At 41.7% G+C, this 23,109-nt stretch overlaps 1 protein-coding gene across 4 annotated transcripts in view; it reads right to left on the reverse strand.

Annotated features, from left to right (window-relative positions):
- The window catches only part of MEGF11 (multiple EGF like domains 11), a 384,734-nt gene that overhangs the window by 231,135 nt on the left and 130,490 nt on the right, over positions 1-23,109 (reverse strand). For all 4 annotated transcript variants that reach the window (XM_038420566.2, XM_038420568.2, XM_043493760.1 and 1 more), the window contains exon 6: positions 16,882-16,974. In XM_038420566.2, coding sequence (XP_038276494.1) covers positions 16,882-16,974 — 93 coding nt within the window. The remainder of the gene's footprint in view (positions 1-16,881; positions 16,975-23,109) is intronic.

Here is a 23,109-nt window from a genome sequence, read left to right on the forward strand (position 1 = left end):
AAATGAAACACAGGGAGCTGGAGTAACTTACCCAAGGTCACAGGCACAGCTGGGAATAAAATCCAGGTCTCCTGAGAGTCAGCCCAGTGCCTTACCCACTGGACCAAGACTCTGAGTTCCTAAGGGTAAAGGGTAAAGAGGGAATACCAACTGGCATGCAGCCATATGGCTTAGTTTACTAATACCAAAAAATCCATTCATGACACACAACCCTTTAAAAGCTTGTTTTCCTAGCATTTTACGAACTTACAGTAAGTGCATCTTAGATAGGTTTTTGCTTAACTAGATCCACAAATTCTCACTTAGATGCAGGGGATCCCCATTGACTTAGCACTGCTCTCTAGTCTACCACCTGTATATTGCATGTGTTGCAATATCATCTGTAATTCATTGTGACCTGCTGGCCTGATCCAAAGCCAACTGGAAATAATGGCAAGACTCCAAATGACTTCAGTAATCTTTGGATCAGGCCCCCAGAGGAGACTAGGAGCCACTTATGAGTCGAGGACAGCTCATTGTAATGCCCTACCTGAGCATTGACAGAATAACCCTATTGGCTGCAAACCTTCTGCCACAGAGAACCCTAAAATAGGATTGGCTCCCTCAAGTTCTCTAAATGTGCCAGCTAAACTGGCCTTTTGCCCCAATGTGATTTTCAATATGTGGTGCTGCAGCCACTTGCTGCTTCGTCTGATGCTCTAAACAAAGCCACTGAGTCAGGTCGCAAGATCCGTACTCTGGGCTGGCTCATACCCCCACCGGACCGGTGAGTGGGAAGTGGAGCTCAGCCACATCTGACGTACTGCCCTCTCTCTGGAACTGGCTGAGCCCTCCGAGTTCCTGGAGGCTGGACTGGAAGAGGACGGGAGACTGGGTGGGCCAGGGAGAGGCGTGGGCAGGACGAGCAGGGATGCACATCATCCCCTCTCTGCTCCATGTACCTTTCCTAGAAAGGGTAATACAACCCCAGACTGAATGCCCTTTACTGTGTGGTTCCCCCTGTGGGTAACCACTCCAGTTCAGAGGGTGTGCCTGTTAGTACAGTTCCTCAGTTTTTCAAGTTTCAGAATAGCAGCCGTGTTAGTCTGTATTCGCAAAAAGAAAAGGAGTACTTGTGGCACCTTAGAGACTAACAAATTTATTAGAGCATAAGCTTTCGTGAGCTACAGTAGCTCACGAAAGCTTATGCTCTAATAAATTTGTTAGTCTCTAAGGTGCCACAAGTACTCCTTTTCTTTCAGTTTTTCAAGCAAGCCCTGAGCCCTTCTTCACCAAGGGCAAACCGTGCAGGAAAACTCTGCAACCCTGGTGGTGAGGGGTGGACTAGGGGGAGAACCAAAAGGACATTCTCACTCACTTTCAACGCAGGAGAATCTTGCCCTCAGTTTTACTTGCAGAAAATACATTCAGCCCTTATTAAACTATCCTCTAATCAATTTTTCATTATTTAAAAACACAGTGGCATGAGCAGGAATACTGCAGTAAACTCCAGCTCTTCTCCAGAGAGTTCTGTCAGGGGAATGAATGCTTAGATGAGATCTAAGCCCCTCAACCTCTTATTATTAGTATTGGTGCCTGTCGCTTAGGCTTTAGCTAGGTCTACTGAAACCTGAACTGTGCAGGATAATATCACAAAAATCAATATGCACCACATTAGACAAACTTTTTATTCTTCTGACTGGTCTGGGAGGGTCTAACCGATACAACATGAGCAGGCATGGCATACCAGACAGGAAAGCCAATGAAGAATGATGAACTGGAGAGATGCAGCTAAAAGACATGGAATATCCACTCCCCAACAATGAAGAATGAATGTTTCATCTCTTCTCTTCATAGGCAAAGCCCACCAGGGACTTCTTGATACAAGATACCCTCAGTGACGAGACACATTTCCATTAGGGAGTAGTTGTGATCACCATTGGGCCCTAAATCCTTCTTTGAACAGCACACACCAAAGCTCCGCAGGTTCTGCTTTTTTCCCTCTTGCCAGAGCTAACTACCATGCAGTAGCCATCTACTAGTTTCATGCCCTCTCTCTTTTCACACATCCCTTCTCCAGAGTCATTCCGAATGTTCACTAAACGTCATTCCCCATGCAGCAATCACGCTCTCTCTATTGCGCTCCGTCAGTCACACAAGCACAGGAACGCCAGGCCGGTTCCAATTATGCAGCCCTCCTTGTTCTTCAGATTTCAATATACAGTACTTGCCTTTGCAAAGAGGATGACACCCAAATCTATAACTCCCAGGATCTTTACCAGGTTCCCTGACAAACTCTCTTCACCACACTATCTTCAGGAAGATGGAGCATTTCTAGACTCTCACTTAATTTCAAACCTTTCTGATTTTTGCTGGGTTTAGCATAGGTCTGTTTAAAAAATGAAAAGCTAGAAATTCTCTGGACTGAAGCAAGTGACTTTGAACTATAGGGAAGTGACTCAAAGTAGTGCTGATTAAAGACAGTATAGGAAAGAAATCTGTGATGATCGAAGGGCTAAGGGTAGAGACGTGCAAATGGTTTCACAAGCAAAAGAACACCAGTGAACTTCTCCCTTTGCAGAAATACTCCTTAAGCTGCAAAATTTCTGGTATTTCACCCAACATTGATGCCAGTAACAAAATAAAAGCTGACAACTGAAAACTGCATTTTCTTCCTGCAACATTTTTCTAGAAGAGAAAAAACAGTTTTGGCAGTTGAATGCACTGTAACTTCCAGCATCCCACTTCGATACGTCATGTTTAAACATTAAACAATGTTTACTGAGGCTACAGTGCTGATGACTACTATAAAAGAGATCTTTACATCCTTTCATAAACACTTTAACATATACCTTTGTGGGCACTACGAGGAGATAAATGCCTCTTTAGCTAGAATACTCATCTCTGACTTCTGCTGTCAATTTATTACTGCTCCTTTACAATCATACGGTCCTTTCTTGCTTCACTAAATTGTTTGGATGATACAAAGACATTCTTTCAGCACGTCAGCTTCCTCAGTCTGAGACAGTCTTAAACACTCTTATACACTTCCTCAGTTTGAGATGGTCTTACACACTCGTGAGGTTCATCTTCTCTTTATCTGCCTTTTCTCTTGTTCTCTCTTTTCCCAACATCATTGCCCTGGCTCTGCTAGTTTTCCCACCGTCTCTCTCTCATTCTGATGCAATTTGTAATATACACTCAGCAGCGTTAGCCAGCAACCGACTACTCAAAAGTCTGTGAAACTTTTCCCCACATATGCAGCGCGCTGCTCATCTCAGTTTTTTTGAGCCTTGCGATTTACTGTCTCAGTTCCAGTCATCTGTCCACTTCCCATTTCTCTTTCCACTGAGCTCCTTTTCCATCCCAAATGGTTTCTTTGTGTCAGTTCACCTGTTTGCTTGCTCTGATTTAGCAGTTTTCTTTCCCCAGACTTCCTCCCTGTCCTGTCTCATTTTAATTCTTGTTGCTTCTGATTTCATGTTACTGCACTTATTCCCCTGAGATCTTCTTGGGTTTGGCCCCTTGTTCTCAACCACAATTGTAATCTGTAGCTTTACTACTCTAATCTCTTCTAGAAGCATCAGGTATGCAGCTACCACACCATCTGCTCATTTATTTTCCTTGGTCACAACATCTTTCCTCATCTTGGATGCTTTTCCCTGTAGATAACCCAAAGCCCTTCTACGTTTCCTGCCAATGCTAGATTAGCAAGCAAAGCAAAATGCCCACCACTTATGGGCATACAGAGTGGAGACTGTTCTTCCAAATCCTGGATTCACAATCAGATCAACATTTATAATTGTTCTCTGCATTTTAACAAATTTCACTATCATCAAGAGATGATGGCAACCTGATTGCACACGAAGTCATATCACCCAGAGACGTACGATGCCTCCTCCTATGGCTACCCTTCTGGTCATCCTTTTGCAAAGACTCATGAGGGCATCATTTGAGGGCTTTAGGCCCTATTTTCCAAAGAGCCTAAATGACACAGATTCCAAGGCCAGAAGAGACCATTTTTTATCATCTTCCATAATGACAGCATATTAATTTAGGCCTCTTTTGGGGCTGATGAGATTTGTACAGATTATCAAGCACATTAGTAGATTCAAAACACTGGTGCCAATGGGAATCACATACATAACCTAGGGCAACATTTGGCCCAGCAATTGTAAAACAATTTTTTTTTCTTCTGAGAGCAAGCCCTATTTCCAATCTAAGCTCAAGTTTAAATTTGGAAAGTGACTCTGGAAAATAATTTTTTTTTAAATCACATTTGCTTAAAATGGTCTTAAGGTGATGTGGTGAGTGTTTTGCATTTAAAATTAAAAAGTATTGGAAACGTATGCATTTTACAAAGTTTGCGTATCAAAACGTTGTTTCCATTAGCAGACTGGAAATGCATTATATGAGTAGAGTGGGAACTCAAGGTTGGCTCCTTGGGAAGAGACAGAATAACTAGGAATTATCGTTCTTTATGAGAGAAAATATTAGCACTCTCCGAATCAGATTTTCCTCCATGGCTGTTGGCTTATGAAAGCTCTGAGAGTGACCAGGCAACTCAGCCATGGATTCTTCTTGGTATTCATTAGGTTCCTTCTCCCTTAGAAACAGCTGTCTAAACAGATTTCAGCCTTCCAGGGCTTCCCAAACCTGCTCTGCCACAGGATTAGAGTCACACACTCTATTCAGGCCCATTGCTATTGTAGATATGCTTCTAGGAACAATGGCATGTATTTTTGTATAGAGATATGCAGACCAAGATATCAAAGGCGGCTTTACAATTGTGTTTAAATTATGGGCCTGACTGACCAGCGTACTGCTCCCATGTTAGGTTGACGTAACTCTGCTGTTTTGAATATAGCTGGTCAAAAAAAAAAATTGCATGAAAAATTTTCCCATCAGAAAATGTGGATCCATTGAAACTAACATTTTCCAAGGGAAAATATAGATTTCAAAGAGGTTTTTCATTTTTCTGATCGTGAGACTCAAAATGAAAAATTTCATTTCAAAATGTCAAATGATCTCAATTTGATCAGAAACGTCAACGTTTGCCATTTCAACTTTTTGGATTTGAAACTTTTTGGAGTTTTGCGTTCTGTGAAGTTTTAAATTTTTTTTTTTTACTTTTTGTTTCTTTGAATGGAAAATGGTTTCCAAAAGGTTGAAATTTCTCATGACTAAAACTTCAGTTTTCCGAACAGTTTTAGTTTGTTTTGAATGGAGTTACACCGACATACGGTTGGAGTATCATAGTAATGAATTAGGCCTCAAATTGTTGCAAGTGGTGTGCATAAACACACACACACACACACACACACACACACACACTTACTTTATGGCAATGCAGACACAGCACAAAGAGAAAGCCCGTTGCTGCTTCCCATGTTTAAAAGGAATTATTTTCAAAAGTATTACAGAGAGTCCAGGGCAACTACTTAGGCCTTTGAAAACCTATCACAAAGACAAGCAATGGAGAGGTTATTATAAAATGCTTCTGGAAACTCCAGAGAAAAGAGTCTGACCTGAATTTTACCTGTTGTTCAGTGAAATATTTATTACTAATTTTGTCTCTTCAAAATTTCTTGCATTTACACACAACTCTCTCTTACATGAAAATAACTTCCATAGCAACATTTAGTAAAGGAATGGTTTATGTATTGTTGTATATCCATTATGCAAAGGAGCACACAGTGCTTGTAATTTTCTCATTTTAAACTGTCATGATCCATAATTTTAGTGTATTTTTCTGCAGACATAAAAATATGAGCTATGTATATATTTAAAGTTAGCAAATCAGCTTCCAGACTGCGTACTAAAATACCAACACATGGTATCAATGCTCAGTGCCATATTCTACCTCATTCTCCTTTCACGAAGAACTTCCGTTGATGGCAAACATGCATTCTTCAGAAACGGAGAACTCTTACCAACCCACCGTGGTGTCTCAATTTTTGATTGTGTTATTGATCTGATTAAGGGCCTGATTCAGGAAAGTGCTGATCATACTCAACTCCTATTGAAGTCTGTGGTTGTTCACCATTTCACTGTAAGTATCCAGCACCTTGTAGGAGCTTGTATTGGTTCCACCCAACATCAGTGTGGAGGGGCGGGGCAAGATTTCAGCAAGCAGCACTCCGCCGGTAACAAGAGCACTGCCCTGACTTTACAGACGGACCTAGGCCCGGGCTAGGAAAGAAGGGAATGACACACAGACCCATACTTCAGAGAGCAGCAAAAACATGGGAGGGGTCAAGAGTCTAGCTGCTATTTGTGGAAATACAGCATTGTGACCTCTTTGCATATGTATGCAAGAAATTACAGTTAGCCAGCCAGCCAGCCAGGAGGTGGGTGCTAAAGAGAGTGCTGCATACCTAAATCCTTACTTCCCACCACACACCTTTCCTGGCATTGGGGATAGGTCTTTAGGATGCATTCTTTGAGAGTATTTTGATTCAGGTCACTGAATCTGTCCTCCTTTACCCCAGCATATATCAGGAGTAACTCCGCTGAGGTCAATGGAATTACATTTTTTAAATAAAGAGCTAAAACCTTCATAGTGATTCAGCAGAAGCTGATCTCTAACCAAGTGCTCGAGCCAGTATCAAGGTCACGAGAAACTATTTTAAACAATTTAGATTTACTAGAAAGTATCAGAACAATCACTCTATTTACAGGCTCTGACCCTAGGGTTTAGAAACTCAAGTACTCTTTGGCTGCTGTTGGATCCTATTAGCTTTTCTGTACTTTCAAGGAACCATCTGCTCAAAGCACCTAATGCCGGATGATGAATAACTAGGCCTCCAGCAGGTAAAATTTGCTGGAAAATAGTCAAGTGCCTCACAAAAGAGGCAGTTAGCCCATTTGGTACTAAGATCCAGATTCCATTTACTCTATATTCTGCAACAAGTGGAAGCTTTCAACCAACCAGAATACAAAGCATTTGATCTAGCTCCAAATCTTCCTAATGCCTCAGAGGGCATATGTGAGGTTCAGGCCCTTTTCTAGAAGTCTCAGGCTAGAACATCGAAGGACCATACTGCTGAGATACGCAACTGTGTATGCAATAGACTTTCTCCACCCTCCAATAAACATTTATAAACCCAAATATCTTTTCAAATTAACACCACTCCTCTCTCATCCCACATCCGAGCAAATCCTGAGCTAAAGCTCTGTTAAAAACCCCAACTCTATTTGTTAATTAATACAAATAATGGTTTGCCCATTGTCCCCCATCTGTTTTTCAAAATAATTTAAAAAGAGGGATGCAAAGAGCCCATGGGCTGATTTTCACAGGGACTCAGCACCTGCAGCTCCCCCATAGCTCAGCCCCACAGAAAAATCAGGCCATGCATCTCTCAATAAATGTGAGTGCACAACTACACTGGTGCACAAAGATTCAATAATTGTACACACGTGTCAGGGGATGGGGCATTTGTAAACATGCAGTGAGGCACCTGGATGGCCATTAAAGAATGAAATGATCCAGTTTGCATACCATCATAGACACTGCAGATACAACACGTAATCACGCATACATGTTTTCACATTAACCTCAGAACTCCTTTAGAAATTTGGCCCTTTATGTTATACTTGGGATGTGTTCGATTTTGTTTGCATTTATTGCTAATTACATTTTGTTTGAGTGAGGAACAAAAATATTAAATCTGGCCTGTTCTTTCTCCTCCCATTGGTTGAAATTCTGCTCTCATCTCTGCACAGAAATAGATGATAAAATATTTTGCATTTACAATCACCCCAAAGCTCTTTCAAAATGTAAAGGGTGTTTTTACTATATAAACAGAATCACTTTGCTCCTCACTAAAATGCAGCCGCCTCTGAATTGATGCCTGGCGGCTGTTTCAGGGCCTGATCTAGCGAAACTCTTGAGCATATGCACAACTTTAAGCTCATGAGTAGCCCCATTAAGGTCACTGGGACTACTACTACACTCAAAATTACACATGTCATATGCTTAAATGGATTGCTGGATCAGGACCTAAAAGCACACAGCAACAGTACCTAACAGTTTCTGGCAGGAAGTGAAGTAGAATATAGGATCCAGCGAAACTACAAAGTAGGAAAAATGTAAATTATTAACCTGGAATTTGGTCAGTGCCATATTTTACTCCTGGGGGAATTCTGTGCCACTGTACAGAAGCAGAATTCATGTCCCCCGCAGATCCCCCCCCACAGAAAATACGTTCTGCAGAGGAGGCGCTGAAGTTACACTTTTCGCCCACCAGGAGCTGCTGTGGCACCAGCAGAGAGGACAACCAACTCCTGGCCAGAGCAGCCAGCCATGGAGAAGGAAGGGGCAGTGGCTGCTTTCTTCACAGTGCCCTGCCTACAGGGCCAAGTGAGGAGACATGGCCTATGGAGGGGGATGGACAGAGTGGGGTACACGGAGCTTCTGGGGGGTCACATAGAATGGGGTTCAGAAGGGCTAGTGGGGGAGGATAGACTGGGGTGGGGCCACAGGAGCTAGGGGGTGACAGCATTGAGCCAGAAGGTGACTGGGATGGGGGTGCAGAGCCACATGCGGATGGGGTGGAGGGGTGTCTGAGTGGGGGTGCAGGGACACATGAGGGAGAAAGCATACAGGGACACATGGGGACAGGGGCAGATGTGCCTGAATGAATGGGAGTGGCTGGGGTCAGCTGGGGTCTGCATGGGGGAGGCTCCCCACCCAACTCAAAAACAATCCCTCCCCCCACCCCTCAAAAACTGTTCCATACTTCTCCCCCACTAGGGTGACCAGATGTCCCAATTTTGTAGGGACAGTTCCAATATTTGGTGCTTTTTCTTATATAGACACCTATTACCCCTAACCCCATCCCGATTTTTCACACTTGCTCTCTGGTCACCCTATCTCTCACCCACACCCAATAACCCTCCAGCTTCACTTTTAGGCTCCTACCCAGTAATTTACTTCCTTCTCCCTCAGCTCCTCTGTTCCCCCTGACTTCCCCAAGCCTTTGCACTGTTTCTGAGGGGTGCAGGGAATACGTTTCTGTATTGTAGTTTAAATGAATTATTACTCAAAATTCTGTATTAATATGCCTAGTAAGGAATCTATTTGTCAAAAAACATTTCCTGAATCTTTTTTGTTGGCTGTACTGTTATAGACATACTGCTGACAGGTATTTTGAAATAAATTACCAAAATAATTGAAACTGACATGATTATATTTGACAAATAAAATATGCAGAATTTTAAAATATTGTGCACAGAATTTTTAATTAATTTTTGGTGCAGTATTCCCCCGAGGGTAATATATGCTATTTACCATGGAAAGTGCCATGAGATTTTTTTTTATTTTATTTTATGAACAATCACTATACATTCTGTACACCCTCAAAGCATTTTTACAAACATCAACTAATTAATATTTTGCAATTTAGCCACAGCTCAGGGTCCCTGATTTACGTCTTACCAAAAAGAGAGCAGCTGAGATGTTCAGAGTCACCTGTGTGATTCAGACACACAGTTCCCATTAGAAATAAAAGGGGAACTGGGTATCTAAATTCCCTAGGTGAGTTTGACTTTCTCATCCAACACCTCCAGAAGCACAACCACCTCTAGTGCAATTCTTCCATATTAACTTTGAAGGGGCAGTGGGATCTTCGGAGTCACCACAGCATTTCCTGATGCACCAAAATGTTCCTTGGAGGTCTCCCAGCTTACTCTTGACCCATACTTCCCCGCTCAACACGAGAGAACTAACAATATCTGAGCACAAGGTGGCATGGCAGCAGGCCATGTTGACAGCACAAGCTGTTACCATAAAGCTGTTCCAGCAGGTGCTACTCTGATGGGATACAAATAGAAAAAGGATTTTAACAGACCAAGAGTCCACTGCCAGAAGAGTAATATTCACTTCAGTGTGTAACTCATTACCAGCTCACCTCCTTAACCAAAGGAGCCAAACGTGGAAATAACTGGTTGCTTCCATAAAAGCAGTGACTGTTGCAACCCTAAGATAAGTGCACTGAATTATTCCATTAATATATTACAATTTTGAAATCTTTATTAATTATACAACTGAAGGCCTGGTAAGCAACCTGCCTACCCCCCCCACCCCCAAACACGCATACTTCAGTTGTTAAGTTAGAATAACATCACACTTTAAAATTAACAAGTAGGTTCAGCTCACTGACCTGCTGGTTGTGCTCTCCCATGCAGGATGTTTGGAGTCAAGCTCCGGCCTCTCTGTATTGGCACGACCTGGTAGTGCTAGTCAGTCACTGGAGGAATTGCCTTGCATTGTTCAGCAGAAAAGGGCGGAGGGAGGCTTTGTCATTACAGTGCCCCATCTTAGCAACCTAGGCTGTGATTCAGCAAGGGACATGCCTAACTTTGAGCACTCAAGCAGTTCCATTACTGACTTCAATGGGAGTATGCACATGTTTAAGCACATTGCTAGATCAGACCCTAACCAAGGGAGCTAGGATCCTAGGAAGTCCCCTCCAGAGCCCAACAAGAGGGGTCAGGGTCCATCATCTGCACCTACTCTTCAAAAGCAAAGAGGGCAGTCTCAAAGGAAGGTTGCTGTTATTAGGAGAAAACTTCTTGCCACTTCCTTGATCACAGATGCCAATAGCTGATTTAAGGAACAGGGCTCAGAAGAAAGTCCTCTGGCAGCTGGAAGGATGCAAAGACTAGCATCATTTGGTGTGAAAAGACAGAGTGTGCGGGGAATGTGAATTTTGCCTCTCTCCAAAGCAGCTGGTACCAGGCTAGATGGACACGTAGTCTATCTGTTTCTAACGTACAAGTCATATAAAGGTGCATAGCCAGTTCTGTCAGAAACATTCTTAAATGCTTTATCCCACCCTTTTTTTTTTAAAAAAAACCCACCATCAGCTATTGTCTTCTAGTGGCTCTGGGGAAGGCTACACCAAAAGACGAGCTTTGTATCTTGCCCTGAACACAACGAGGATTCTGGCATTTCTTACGTTACAGAGGTTGCAAAGTGGAGAATATTCCCCAGCCCCTAACAGCGAGAAAAATCTGTTAGGCAGATTTTAATATTTACCAGCAGGAAAAAGAATTCCCTGAGCGGCATGGAAGGAGAAACGATCAATCAGGCCAGTTTGATTCAGTCAAAGTTTAAAAACCATACAGGAATATCCCTATGTGCTCCCGTCCACATTAAAAAGCAGCTTGTGTTTACATCTTCTCTTCCCTGGACCCAGAGAGCCCTGCGCAGGCTGGGCCTACGGTGGCAGTGAGACAATGTAATACACACTCACACTCACACACACACACACAGTGGGCCTATGGGCTCATGTGCGTGGGCCCGACATCCAGCAGAGGAAAAAACAAACACAAGCTGTTAACCTTGGAGTGATTACACCAGTTTGGCAGTGGTTGGATGGACCGGGGTGTTTTTAAAAGTACATTTAAAGGAAAGAGCAGATTGTTGGGATTGAAAAAGACAAAAATCAATTCTGCGCCTTAATTACTACAGGAAGCTCCTTTGCCTATAAAGGTTGGCCAAGAAGGCTCTTCAGTGAGTTTTTGCTTAGCAAAGCTTCATTTGAGCATTAGCTTCTGTTCTGATCCACATGCATTTGCATCCATTTGCATGATGCAATCCTCACATTTAATTTTCAAGACAAAATAAAACACAGTCAGCGTTAGATCTGGTTGCACTGAAGACCATGTTAAAACTGCAAACTTCACACATGTATAAATCAGTCCCAACGTCACTCAAGACGGGACCAAACTTTGAGAGATTTTTAGCGGCCCGGAGATTGCGAAGGGGCAGGCAAAGAGCCTGGCAGGCTGGACAGAAATGTTAGACGGGCCGGATCTAGCCCGTATTTTGCTCACCCCTGGTTTAGACTCTCAGAGTCTTTTGTTAGGAAGGTGGCAAAAATGAACATGTTGAAGGGCACAGGAACTGGAAGCAGCTAGCATGTCATCAATAGATTCCATCAGGTGCTCCTCCCACAAGAGATTCTTCAGTCCAACAGGAGTAAGGAATGGCAATGTTATTGACTACCATGCAGCAAGCACAAATACGTATGCATCTTCCATGTGAGCCCACAACCGGAGCTCCTCCAAGAACTGGGCCAACTTTAAGTTTTCTTCAGATGAAAAGAAATTTCTAAATTCCTTTGTGGAAGTGTGTTAACCTTCAGGGGCAGATCCTCAACTGTTGTTAATTGACTTCAATGGAGTTTGACAATTTTCATTAGCTGAGGATGCTCCCCTTAAAGTCCAGGTCATGTGAGTGACCCAAGTCAAAAATCACTTATTTCGCTAGACATCCCCACTCTCCTTAAAAAGCTGAGGATAGAACTGCACTGAACTTTTGACTCAGGCAGATAAAGTCCTTGAAATCTGCCTTGATTTGAGTTTGACCTGTACTCACAAATCAGTAGCGGTTCCCTAGAGCTTTTATTGTCCACTCAGAAATTGTCCAAAGCTTTTTATGAACATTTGAGCCTCCCACCCAAAATCAAGCCTGGAAAACATCAGACTCATTTTAAAATACTCTGTTTTCCTCCTCGGATTTTTACCACTGTTTTCATGCTTTGTCAAGCAACCCACCTTAAGACTTAGCAAACCAGCTACCATTCTCATTCATCACGAATCTCAGAACTGAAGCATTCCAGCTGCTCCAGGGCTATACCCTTAAAAGTGATCTTGCTGAGATGTTATACTTACTTGCCTCTTGTTATGACCTTGGCTGTTTTCTGACACAGAGATAAAGATGAAATAGGTTCTCTCTCTAATGACAGTTTGTATAAAAAAATCCTCATCTGTATATATTGCTGACCAACCTGTCACAAGTCAGGACTGTTAGAATCTCTGTTTCTCAAACGAGGGGATATGAAGGGTGCATTCCCCTCGCCCTGTGGCAGTAATATGCAAACACTCCCTAAATTAATTATTTGAATGACTACTATATTTGCTGCCCAAACTGATAAAGTAAAACATCTTGAAAACCTCATTTATTACCTGCTCCCTTTAAAGTTAAATTCCCTAATCCTAGCACCCAAATTCTCGGGAAAGTCAGTTCTCAATTTCAACTGTGTGCCTCACGCCCGTCCTCTGTTACGCTGTCAGATTCTTCAGGCATGCACATAAATCCCAATGCTGGTGGTGGGAGGAAGGGGGTCTGGGCCACAAGTTCATGTTCCCCAAAAGGAAAAAATATCCACCCCCTTAATTCCTTTCAGCAGTCTAGCCTGATGAGTTACAGTATTTTAATAAAAGAAAAGTCTCACTTTTATAAGGGCCTGACCCAAAGCCTGTTCAATTCAACAGGAGTCTTGCCACTGACTTCAGTGGGCTTTGGATCAGGTCCTCAAGGCCTGATTCATCACAACACTTAAGCATGTGCTTAACTTTAAGCCCATCAACAGTTCCATTGTCACTCACAAAAAAGAAAAGGAGTACTTGTGGCACCTTAGAGATTAACAAATTTATTTGAGCATAAGCTTTCGTGCGCTACAGCTCACTCACCTGCTTAAAGTAAAGGATGTGCTTAAGTACTCTGCTGGATCAGGGCCTAAATGCTCACAAATCTGGAAGGCTGTTATTCGGAACAGTGAAGCCATATAAGCCCCCAATACCAAATCACTTTCCTACCAGAACTCCAAGATGCTATGTCATGCTGTTTGAAGTTAATTGCTTTGAAATAATTGAACAGGTGATCAGGAAAGTTCACATGGAGCATTTGCTGTTTTCCTTTGCATCTGAAAAAAAACATTGCAGATTGCATGGCCAAAATGAGCAGGCTTTAGAAAGCAATTTAAGGGGGGGGGGCAATGGGGATTTTTTTAAATGATTTTTTTTAATGAATGAAAATTCTCTCTGTTAGCATCATCAAGACCTTGAAAAACATTTTATTCAACAGTTTCTTTAGTTAATACCTCATCACTTCCCTTTTTATTGTTATGGTAATCAAGCTGTAATATATTGCAGGTTTATAGTATGAAATCAAGGCTAGGCCTGCGGACATCAACAGATGTACAACAGCATGCAGTAAAACAGGTAAAGAAGCATGCAGAGCTGAATATGGCACAGGGTTTGGGGGAGGGAAGGTTGGAATTGTTTAGTAATTCATCCAAAGTTATTTTAACCTTGGCAGCAGTTGAACTCTAACATGCAATATGATCAGTCATGGGGAAGTTGCAGAGAATCTTAAGTTGAAGGTTGTCCTACCAGACGAGTTATCAGCATGAAAGTCTGAAGCTGCCCGAGTAATTACAGCCAAAGATGCAACTATTTAAAAAATATTAACTGTATCTATTCCAGTAAACTGACACTGCTAGCAGTAATGATCTAAATTTAATGTGAGAGTCTCACCTATGAGTAAAAAGATCATAGATTTGTGCTCAGTGTCAGCACCTCGAATCATAATCCTTCCTGGCAGAGTGAAATTCACCCACGTGTAGAGCCAACAGAAAGCCCATGCACCACCTAAGTCCCACTTCAGTCCAATGTTGTGGATTACAACAGCACTTTAAATGGTGCCTTGTGCCGGTGCTCAGTATATATATTGCAGCATTTGCTTTTTGGGAGGTGCTAGGATTCTTGCCTAGGAGGTGTCACTTCTCCTGCAAGAGGTTGAGCGGCCTCAACGCCTACTGAAGTAAATGGGAGTGGAGTGTGCTCAGTGCCAAATAGGTTCTAACCCTAAATCTGATCTTCAGATGAGACTGTCCAGGAAGCAGTTAACACATCCCAGAAAGTAGGTGGTGACTCAAGTAATCTGCACTGCAATCCCTCTCCCACTAACACAGTTAAGATATCCAGCACTGAGGGCGTAATGGCCATTGTCTTTGCCCACAAAGACACCAGCAGAGCTACGCTCGTTGTCCCATCCCACAAACATTTTCAAGATGTCAAAAATGTTCCCATACAGCATCAGGACAAGACCAAGAGACCCCCACCTCTTTCAGTAGACAAGAATGCTTGTTGCACTACATATTGCAAATGGTATGAGATAATGGACCCTATAGTCCAGTGACAACAGCAATTCTATTAATAAAATGAAAGCTTAAATTTTGAGGCTAATCCTGGGATATCATTTATAAAAGTTAACAGGGCATATTTAATTTAAGAATTGGCTAACATTCCTCTCTTCACAGCTGAAACCTCATAAATGAAATATACTGGATCGCTGCCCAGTGCGGAAATAAAAGTTATGAATAATGTTTCTATCTCAATCATTGTCAGTGCTTTAATATTCCTAATTACTTTAAAAAGCTAAATATTCAATATAGGAAAAACCCCTTTTTCTTTTTATCTTCGCTTGCAAGATTAGTACAATTTAATAAGAGGCACTGGGCAGTTTTAGGCCATGAGACCCATCTCCATGTTGACATCTCATCCTTTACTGTTTATAATTACAAAGTAATAAAAGCTCCATTCTGTTTATGTACTTTATCACAAGGTTTTTTCCCCTCCCAGATTTGTTATTTTAACATCTCTACATCCATAAGTGAAGTGCTTATCTATATACAGCACAAATACTGAATGACTGGGGGCAAAAGCATATTTTTTAAAATAACCAAAGGGTAAAGTTCATTCTTGAGATTCTGGGCAATATTTCATAATTGAAGGAGTTCTTTTTCCCAAGGGCTTTAAAAAAATGTTACTAGAAATAGCTATTCAATATTTCATGCTGCCTTTCTGATTCTTTTTCCCCGGCCTACCTGGCAGAGAAGATGTATAGGCCCTCCCATCCCCTAAGAGTGAATCCTTACGTCCTGATGAACCTCCTACTCTCTCCTATCTCACAACTGCCTCTGCTCCTTCAATTGGAGAGACACTGCCAGAGCTGAAGACAGAACACTCAATGTCCATGGCCAGCCAAAGTTCCATCCCATTGGCTTCAGGCAACATGGCACAAACTCAGGAACTGTTTTTATGCCGGGGGATATTTAACTGCTATGCCCTTTGAGCCTGTGAATATCTCTGACCTGTCTCTCTCTACAGCTACCCTGTCTATTATCTTGATGCTTGGTAAGAAAGTATCTTTTTCCAACTTCCAATCAATTTGGGAAAGCGGTGGGAGGAACCAAAACCAAAATGAAATGTCCCCATTCAGTCTCTGACATCTTTCTAGAATGATGCAGCTTTATGTACTTGCCCGTTTCTCAAAGAGCCTTCATGTAAACTTATTTCCATTATGCCAGTAATGGCTGGAGCCTATGTTGCACAACTCTCCAATGTTTACTCTGGAAATAACACTAGTAGTTTCATTCTAGCATGAATGAATCACACAGGCAGAAACCTATTTTTACTAAGAATAGCTCTGACATATGCAACTTCTCCATCTGAAAGACTCTTGAGCCCAAAAGTATAAATCAATCTTCTAATGAAAATATCTAAAATGAGCACAACACCCATCAGCTACCATCATCCATTCCTGCATTTCAGATAAAGGACAAAGTGTGCAAGCTTAGAATCAGGGGGTGAAATCTTGGCTCCATTGCAGTCAATGGCAAAACTCCCATTGGCTTCCACAGGTCCAGGATTTCATCCAGAATCTATGTCCATCACAGGAAGTGTTTGGATGAAGACTTTGGCATGGATAAAACGCAAGGCAAAGCAATTTCACTTCAGAGACAGTCTTGTCTGAGCACCTATCATTAATGTTTGACTAACAGGAAATATGAGTTTAAAAATGTTCTCCACTGCATTTAATAAAGCTTTATAAAGACAAGAACAAAGAAAATTAAAGTCATCACCTCTTTATTAGTAGGGCAGGAGTCATGCCCCAAATTAATTAACTGTTGCAAAATAACCAAACTGATGCTTCTCATTTTCTATTTAAAGTAATTGTGTCCTAAGCCACAGATTTCATTCAGACTTGTTTTTAAAAACAGTATGCGTCTTTAATATATCCGTATTTTTTACTGGGCCTCTACTCACCACTGGAGCAGTCAATGCCTCCCCATCCTGGTTCACAATGACAGGTATCTGGAGATACACATCTTCCATGCACACACTCCTCTGTGCAGAGAGCTGTGAAGGAGAAACGCCACACGGTACTGTCAAATGTGTGAAATGATTGGTAACCACAACAGTTAAATTGCATCATAAAGGTCAATATTTTCTTTAAAACAAAAACGCTACTTGCAGATTTTAATTAATACTAGATTATTAAAGTAACCAAATACGTCTCTCTTGATAGACATAAAAAAGCTCATATCCCAATCTGACTTTTTGTAATGAAAAAAAACCCTGACACCAGTAATTACTTTGTGAAGTAATTATTACTTCATAATAAATAAAACCTTTACCAAATTGACCCTAATGATTGTAATTAGAGAATGCCAGCTTCTAAAAACACAGACAGAAGTTTTACAGCTCATAAGGGAAAAAAACAAAACAAAACTCGGTCTTAATATGTGTTAAGATCCAGAACAGATTTGTCAAAATAGACTGAGGAAAAGAAATAATTTTACACATAGTGCTGCAGTTGTACCCCTGTTTTTTCAAGGGCATCAGGCTTTCCATAACTAAAATGTCCATAGTTTAAAACAAGGCCATTATGAGGGCTGATTCTGAAAATATCTTTTTGGGATGCTCGCTGTGATCACCAAACTTTTTTCACAATAGCCAGTGAATAGCCATCATGTGAACATAAAAATGGTCATACTGGATCAGACCAATATCCTGTCTTCCAACAGTGGCCAAGGTGCTTCAGGGGGAAAATCACTCTGTGATCACTATCTAGGATCCTCACAAATTAGGCCTGTGCCCGAACACTGACAGCAGGACTCTCTTATTTGCCAGTCTGTTTGGAATACCAGCTAGGATCTCTACAGCTATATTTCAGCACAAGTTGGTATTAAACCCTAGGTGGCCATTGCTCTAAAAATTCTGGGTTTGGATCATCAGGGACACTGTTCAGATTTCACCCCTAAGAATTTCAACAGCTCCCACTGGTAAGTGGTTTTCCTATAATTTTAACTATGGGTCAAAACTAATAGACCTCAGCCACTCAACTCCTGCATTAACATCAATGGGAATTTTGCCTGACTGTAAGGACTGCAGGATTTCTCTCTATCAGATTGTTTCCTTTGTGAGTTGTGTGTGTGTGTCAAAACTGTAATTCATTCATATTTCATAACTTTTGTTTGGACAGCATTGCAGGAAGTATGAAATATTGATCACTCATACTCTAGGCTCTAATTGTCCTACTCTATTTTGTGCATTTATTTTATTTTCATAAAGGTTTCCAAAGACAGGTATGCATTCTTCTGGTCCATAAGCATGGGGATCAAATCCATGCCAGGGCAAGAGAGAAATGGAGATTCATTCATACACAAATGTGAGCCACCACACAGTTTTGCAAAGACATTTCAGGACAGTAGGCAATCTACACTCAGGAGGAGATTGAGTATGGACCAGCAGTGGAGTTACAGGTCCATATTAAGAGCTGTATAGAGTACTTTGAACAGCATTTGCACATGCCATGCCTAGTTCTAGCCCAGAAGCTGATTCTGTTCTCACTGACACCAATGTTAGTCCTTTGACTATGGGACACCCCTCTTGATTTACATTGATGTATAGGAGAGAATCGAGACCAAAAGAGTCCAAGATCTTTCTGTTCCCTTTATTTATATTTTAAACATCAGGTCATCTTCTTTTTATAAAACTATGCAGCACTTTTTTTTTAAACTAGGTAATTATTTTAACTCCCGGCTAAAGCATACCTTGCGAGGCAGAAGGCTGACCATGAGACATTTCTGTTCCCGCCCACATAAGGATTTCTTTCACCAGTTTGTGAAACTGACTGGCATTTTCAGTGTGTTACTGGTCTATTATTTAAGCTTAAATGGCAACAGACATAGAAGCATATTGTAGCTTATCTTATGCCTCAAAACATGTCTGCTAGGTAGAGAAAGTGATACTTGCTTAAATAGATGTCTATTGTTACACAGCACAAAAGAAGTGCATAAGAGCTGCACAAAAAGCCTTATTTTCACCAGACTGTGAAATGTGAGAGATGTTTTTCACTATGACCAAAAAAAAAAAATCTGACATAAAAACAATGGGCAAAATCTGCTTTTTCCATCGGTGAACACCCCATCCCACTAGTTGGTAAAGTTATGCACATCTTAGCCTTTGTTAGAAGTCCAAGAGAAATGAAAACAAAAATTTCACTGAGACTCATGCCTAAAGCCCCAGCTGGTTACAAAATTTGAATCCGTTTCCAATCCACATTTCACCAATATGGTCCATGGATATCCGCATCTGATTCCATGGACATAAAGCAGATATCCACAGGTTTGCAGGGCTCTACTCATATATTCCCTACCCCCCGAACCAGTCCTTACCTTTCCCTTTTGGAGGCCACCAACTTTCTGAGTTGGTTTGACCTAATGGTGTCTTTTTACACAAGGGCCTGCCCAAGACAGAACAGAACTTGTTAAATGAATAGGGCAGAGCCCTAATTCTATCCTTACTGGAGTAAAGCCATTTAAAATCAATGGAATTACTTCTGACTGGCCCTGTGTGTAAAAGGTAAAGAAAGCCCCTGCTTTAAGTGAAAGGCTAGTTTGACATAAGCCAATTTATTCTAGGTTGGGTATAATCAGGAATGCTGTTATTGTCTTTGATCTGAATCAGATCTATAGCATCCTATAAAAGATCAGAGTAGGGCATTACTCCAAAAAATTACCAAGTAAAAATTTCAAATTCTCCCATATAAAATGGGAAGTCTTGTCTTGCTATAATTTTTTTAGAGTTTAATTTAATTTTTCATTCTATTAACATTCCACATTATAAGATACAATGGGCCCCAGGGAATTCTTCATAATAAACTTTGTACAGTCGTTTGCAAATGATCTTACTAGTTAATGGAACTATAAAAATCACTTGCACAGAAAGGTCAAGAAAAATAATAATGAGTGCGTATGTTCTGACACCGTCCTGTTCGACACACAGCTAAAACACCCCAGAATGAAGAAAAGGTGCACTAATGCAAGTAATATAATCCCTCCCCGCACAAAGGCTGACACTTCAACCCTTGGAATTCCAGTGATTTTGTGTCTGCATTTTTCCCCTGATCACCTTCTCTTGAACAATCCAGAAGCTCATTGATCAGTTTATTATTAGTATTCTTGGCATGAGTATGAGATCAGTTTGTAGTTTGATTCAGCCTGGTAATAAAATGACCTACATCAAAGTCCTGCCAAAACACCAACTTTGTAGCAATGCGTTTAGCATGAGTTATTTCACCGTATTCAAGGTCACACAGCAACTGCTCCTTATCATGGAATAAAGTCAACAAAGGGAGTTCTGAAACAATTCATTTGATGCTTATCACTTATTCACTTTATAATTACAAACACTGATTCACTCCACATATAAGGTCATTCCTCAGTGAAATAGACCTACAAATTAAATTCTTCCCAGACTTTACATTGTTATTCAGCTTTCTCTGACTTTAGTCTTTATTTTTAATTGCTCTAGTAATGTTGGGCTCCAGATACTAAATAGTTGATTAGAAAAATTTAGTGTTTTGTCTGATAACCTGAAAGATCGCCCAGTTCTCCTGGCTGTGGAGCTTTGGAATAATCACAATGTACTGATCTTGCATGGCACCATGCTACAGGCGATCATCTCTGCTGCTTAAAGCATGTCCTCGCTGCAAAGTTAACTTGGGCGAGCAGCATCCAGTCTGAGCACCTGAGTTAGCCTGGCCTGGGAGTGAGCAGCCACACTGCAAAGCCTTACCTGAATTACTATCTCCCCATTTGTACCCTGCTCTCCATATGTCGCTAGGACTTCCAGGGACACATCCCCTGGTTTTTTGTGCTGCAGGAAACTGAGTCGCTCTAGGGTTCTTTGCCAGTAAATTGTGGGAGAACCTGTCTGTCCTGGGCACTAGAGGACTATCAGCACTTGAGTGATTTAGCCAGTGTCCTCACTGCAAAGTGGGCAGGTTACCAGCCCATGTGAAAGCAGCATTCAAGCTCAAGCCTACACCATCAGCCACGCCAGCTAGGCCGGGTTTAATGAACCACCAAACTCAGATAAGAGGGTTTTCTGTGGACCAGAGTGGGGGTTAGGAGAACACCTAAGTAAGAGCCCAAGCTAACTCTGCAGTGAAGACATATTAATGTCTAGTTTCAAGAGTGCTAAGAACAGTCATATTTAAGGGGGAGCCTTGAGATCCATGCAGTCAGGGTCCAGGACCCACAGATTCCATATGGATGGCCCTTGCTTCCAGGGATACATAGGAGTTGGGGAGGCAGGCCCTGTGACGCTGGCACAAGCTGGCACTGGGCCTGCCAACATCACCACATTTCAACTGGACACTGACAGACACATAGCTAGGAACTGTCTGGCTCATTCATGTGGTAGACTTGATAAAACAGGCATTCACATGACAAGACTGCATTTAGTGTTTAAGCTCTATTAAATGCTTGTGAGTTGCTGTATTTATTCATCTTACTTGTAATATCTGTGTTCCATATCCTAATGTAATATTTGAGTGGTTGTACTGTGAGCCTCTCTGACCAATGAATCACATACAGGAGAGGGACATTACTTAGTGCAAAGAGCTGCTCTTCTACAGAAATTGTTAAGACCCTCCAGAAAGAGGAGGCCCATCGATACCAGCTGGGCTGTGGTTGAATCTTACAACTGGAAACTCCCTACATCTGGACTGACAAACCCCAACAAAAGGACTAAAAGATTCCTATTGCTGTTCTGCTCTCTTCCCCATGAAGATGAGTCCAGGTAGACTTTTCCCATCAGTTAAGTTTGTAGCTCAGAGCACATGGCAGGAGAGGGATAAAAACCCCAACCAAAAGGAATGAGGATCTCTTTGCTGCCTGAACTCAGGAGGAGTTTCAAGACATAATTAAGAGAGATCCCCAGCTGGGGATAGCTCTAAAGAACAAGTAGAGCTTGCTGAATAGGGAAGCCTATATTGTTTTTTGAAACCTGACTGACTCATTTGTGTGTTTATGTTCATTTGTTTTAGCCTTGTAAATAACTCTCTAATGTCCTTTTCCTATGTAAGAAACCTTCATATAGATTACTACAGGATTGGCTGCAAGCATTGTGCTTTATATCTCACACCAAAATTGACCTGGCGTAAGTGACCAGCCCTTTGGGACTAGGACTAACCTGAATATTGCTGTGACTCTTGGCATAAGGGGCCATTTAGCACAGAGATACGTGCTCCTCGGTGGCAAGACAGATGGGAGTACTCACCGGGACAGTCTGTGATGCCATGTTAAGGCTGTCAAAGTGCCTGAAGAGTTTGCACTTGGTGAAGTTGGTTGGTCACATCTAAATTTACAACTCACAGACAATTTGGGGTTTGGGCCCTGGTTTTTAACCCTGATGTTTCAGCATAGTAGCCGTATTAGTCTGTATCCGCAAAAAGAAAAGGAGGACTTATGGCACCTTAGAGATTAACATATTTACTTGAGCATAAGCTTTCGTGAGCCACAGCTTCATCCGATGAAGTGAGCTGTAGCTCACGAAAGCTTATGCTCAAATAAATTTGTTAGTCTCTAAGGTGCCACAAGTAACCCTGAAGTTGGTATTCATACTCTTGTCAGTGTCAGGAGCGTCTCAAGTCCCACAACCAGCTCTGTGGAATAAGGAAGTAAATTTGCCCCTCAATGACATGAGACTCTGGGTGAAATCCTGGCCCTATCAAGTCAGTGGGAGTTTTGCCACTGGCGTCAATTAACCAGGATTTCACCCTCTGCAAGCAATCGTCACAGAGCTTAACCTCATTCCCTGGCTTTAACTTGGGAGAGGGCTATCTCAGACCATTGTGTTAAGAAGGCAAACTCGTACTACTTTCTTTGTATAACAGCCTATGAGTATTAGGCCCACACAGACCCTGCCACTTTTAGGGCCCAATCTTTTCCCTCTGTCCTCAAGGCAAATAAGGTTGGGCCTGCAAAGACTCTTTCAAAATGGTTTAAATATTAATAAATTGTGCATCAGTTATTTTATAAAGTCCCTGCTGCTGCTGCTCCAGCTAAAAACAATCGTTTCCCCATACTATGTTCAGGTGAAAGCTGCATGGCTTCAATCAATTCTGCTAATCAATGTTACAGTACAATAATATTCTTGGGGATTATTCTCAGCATTTAACAGTTTCTGATAAATGATTTTTCT

This window comes from Dermochelys coriacea, chromosome 10, assembly GCF_009764565.3.
Source record: "Dermochelys coriacea isolate rDerCor1 chromosome 10, rDerCor1.pri.v4, whole genome shotgun sequence".
In the NCBI taxonomy this organism is placed as follows: domain Eukaryota; kingdom Metazoa; phylum Chordata; order Testudines; family Dermochelyidae; genus Dermochelys; species Dermochelys coriacea.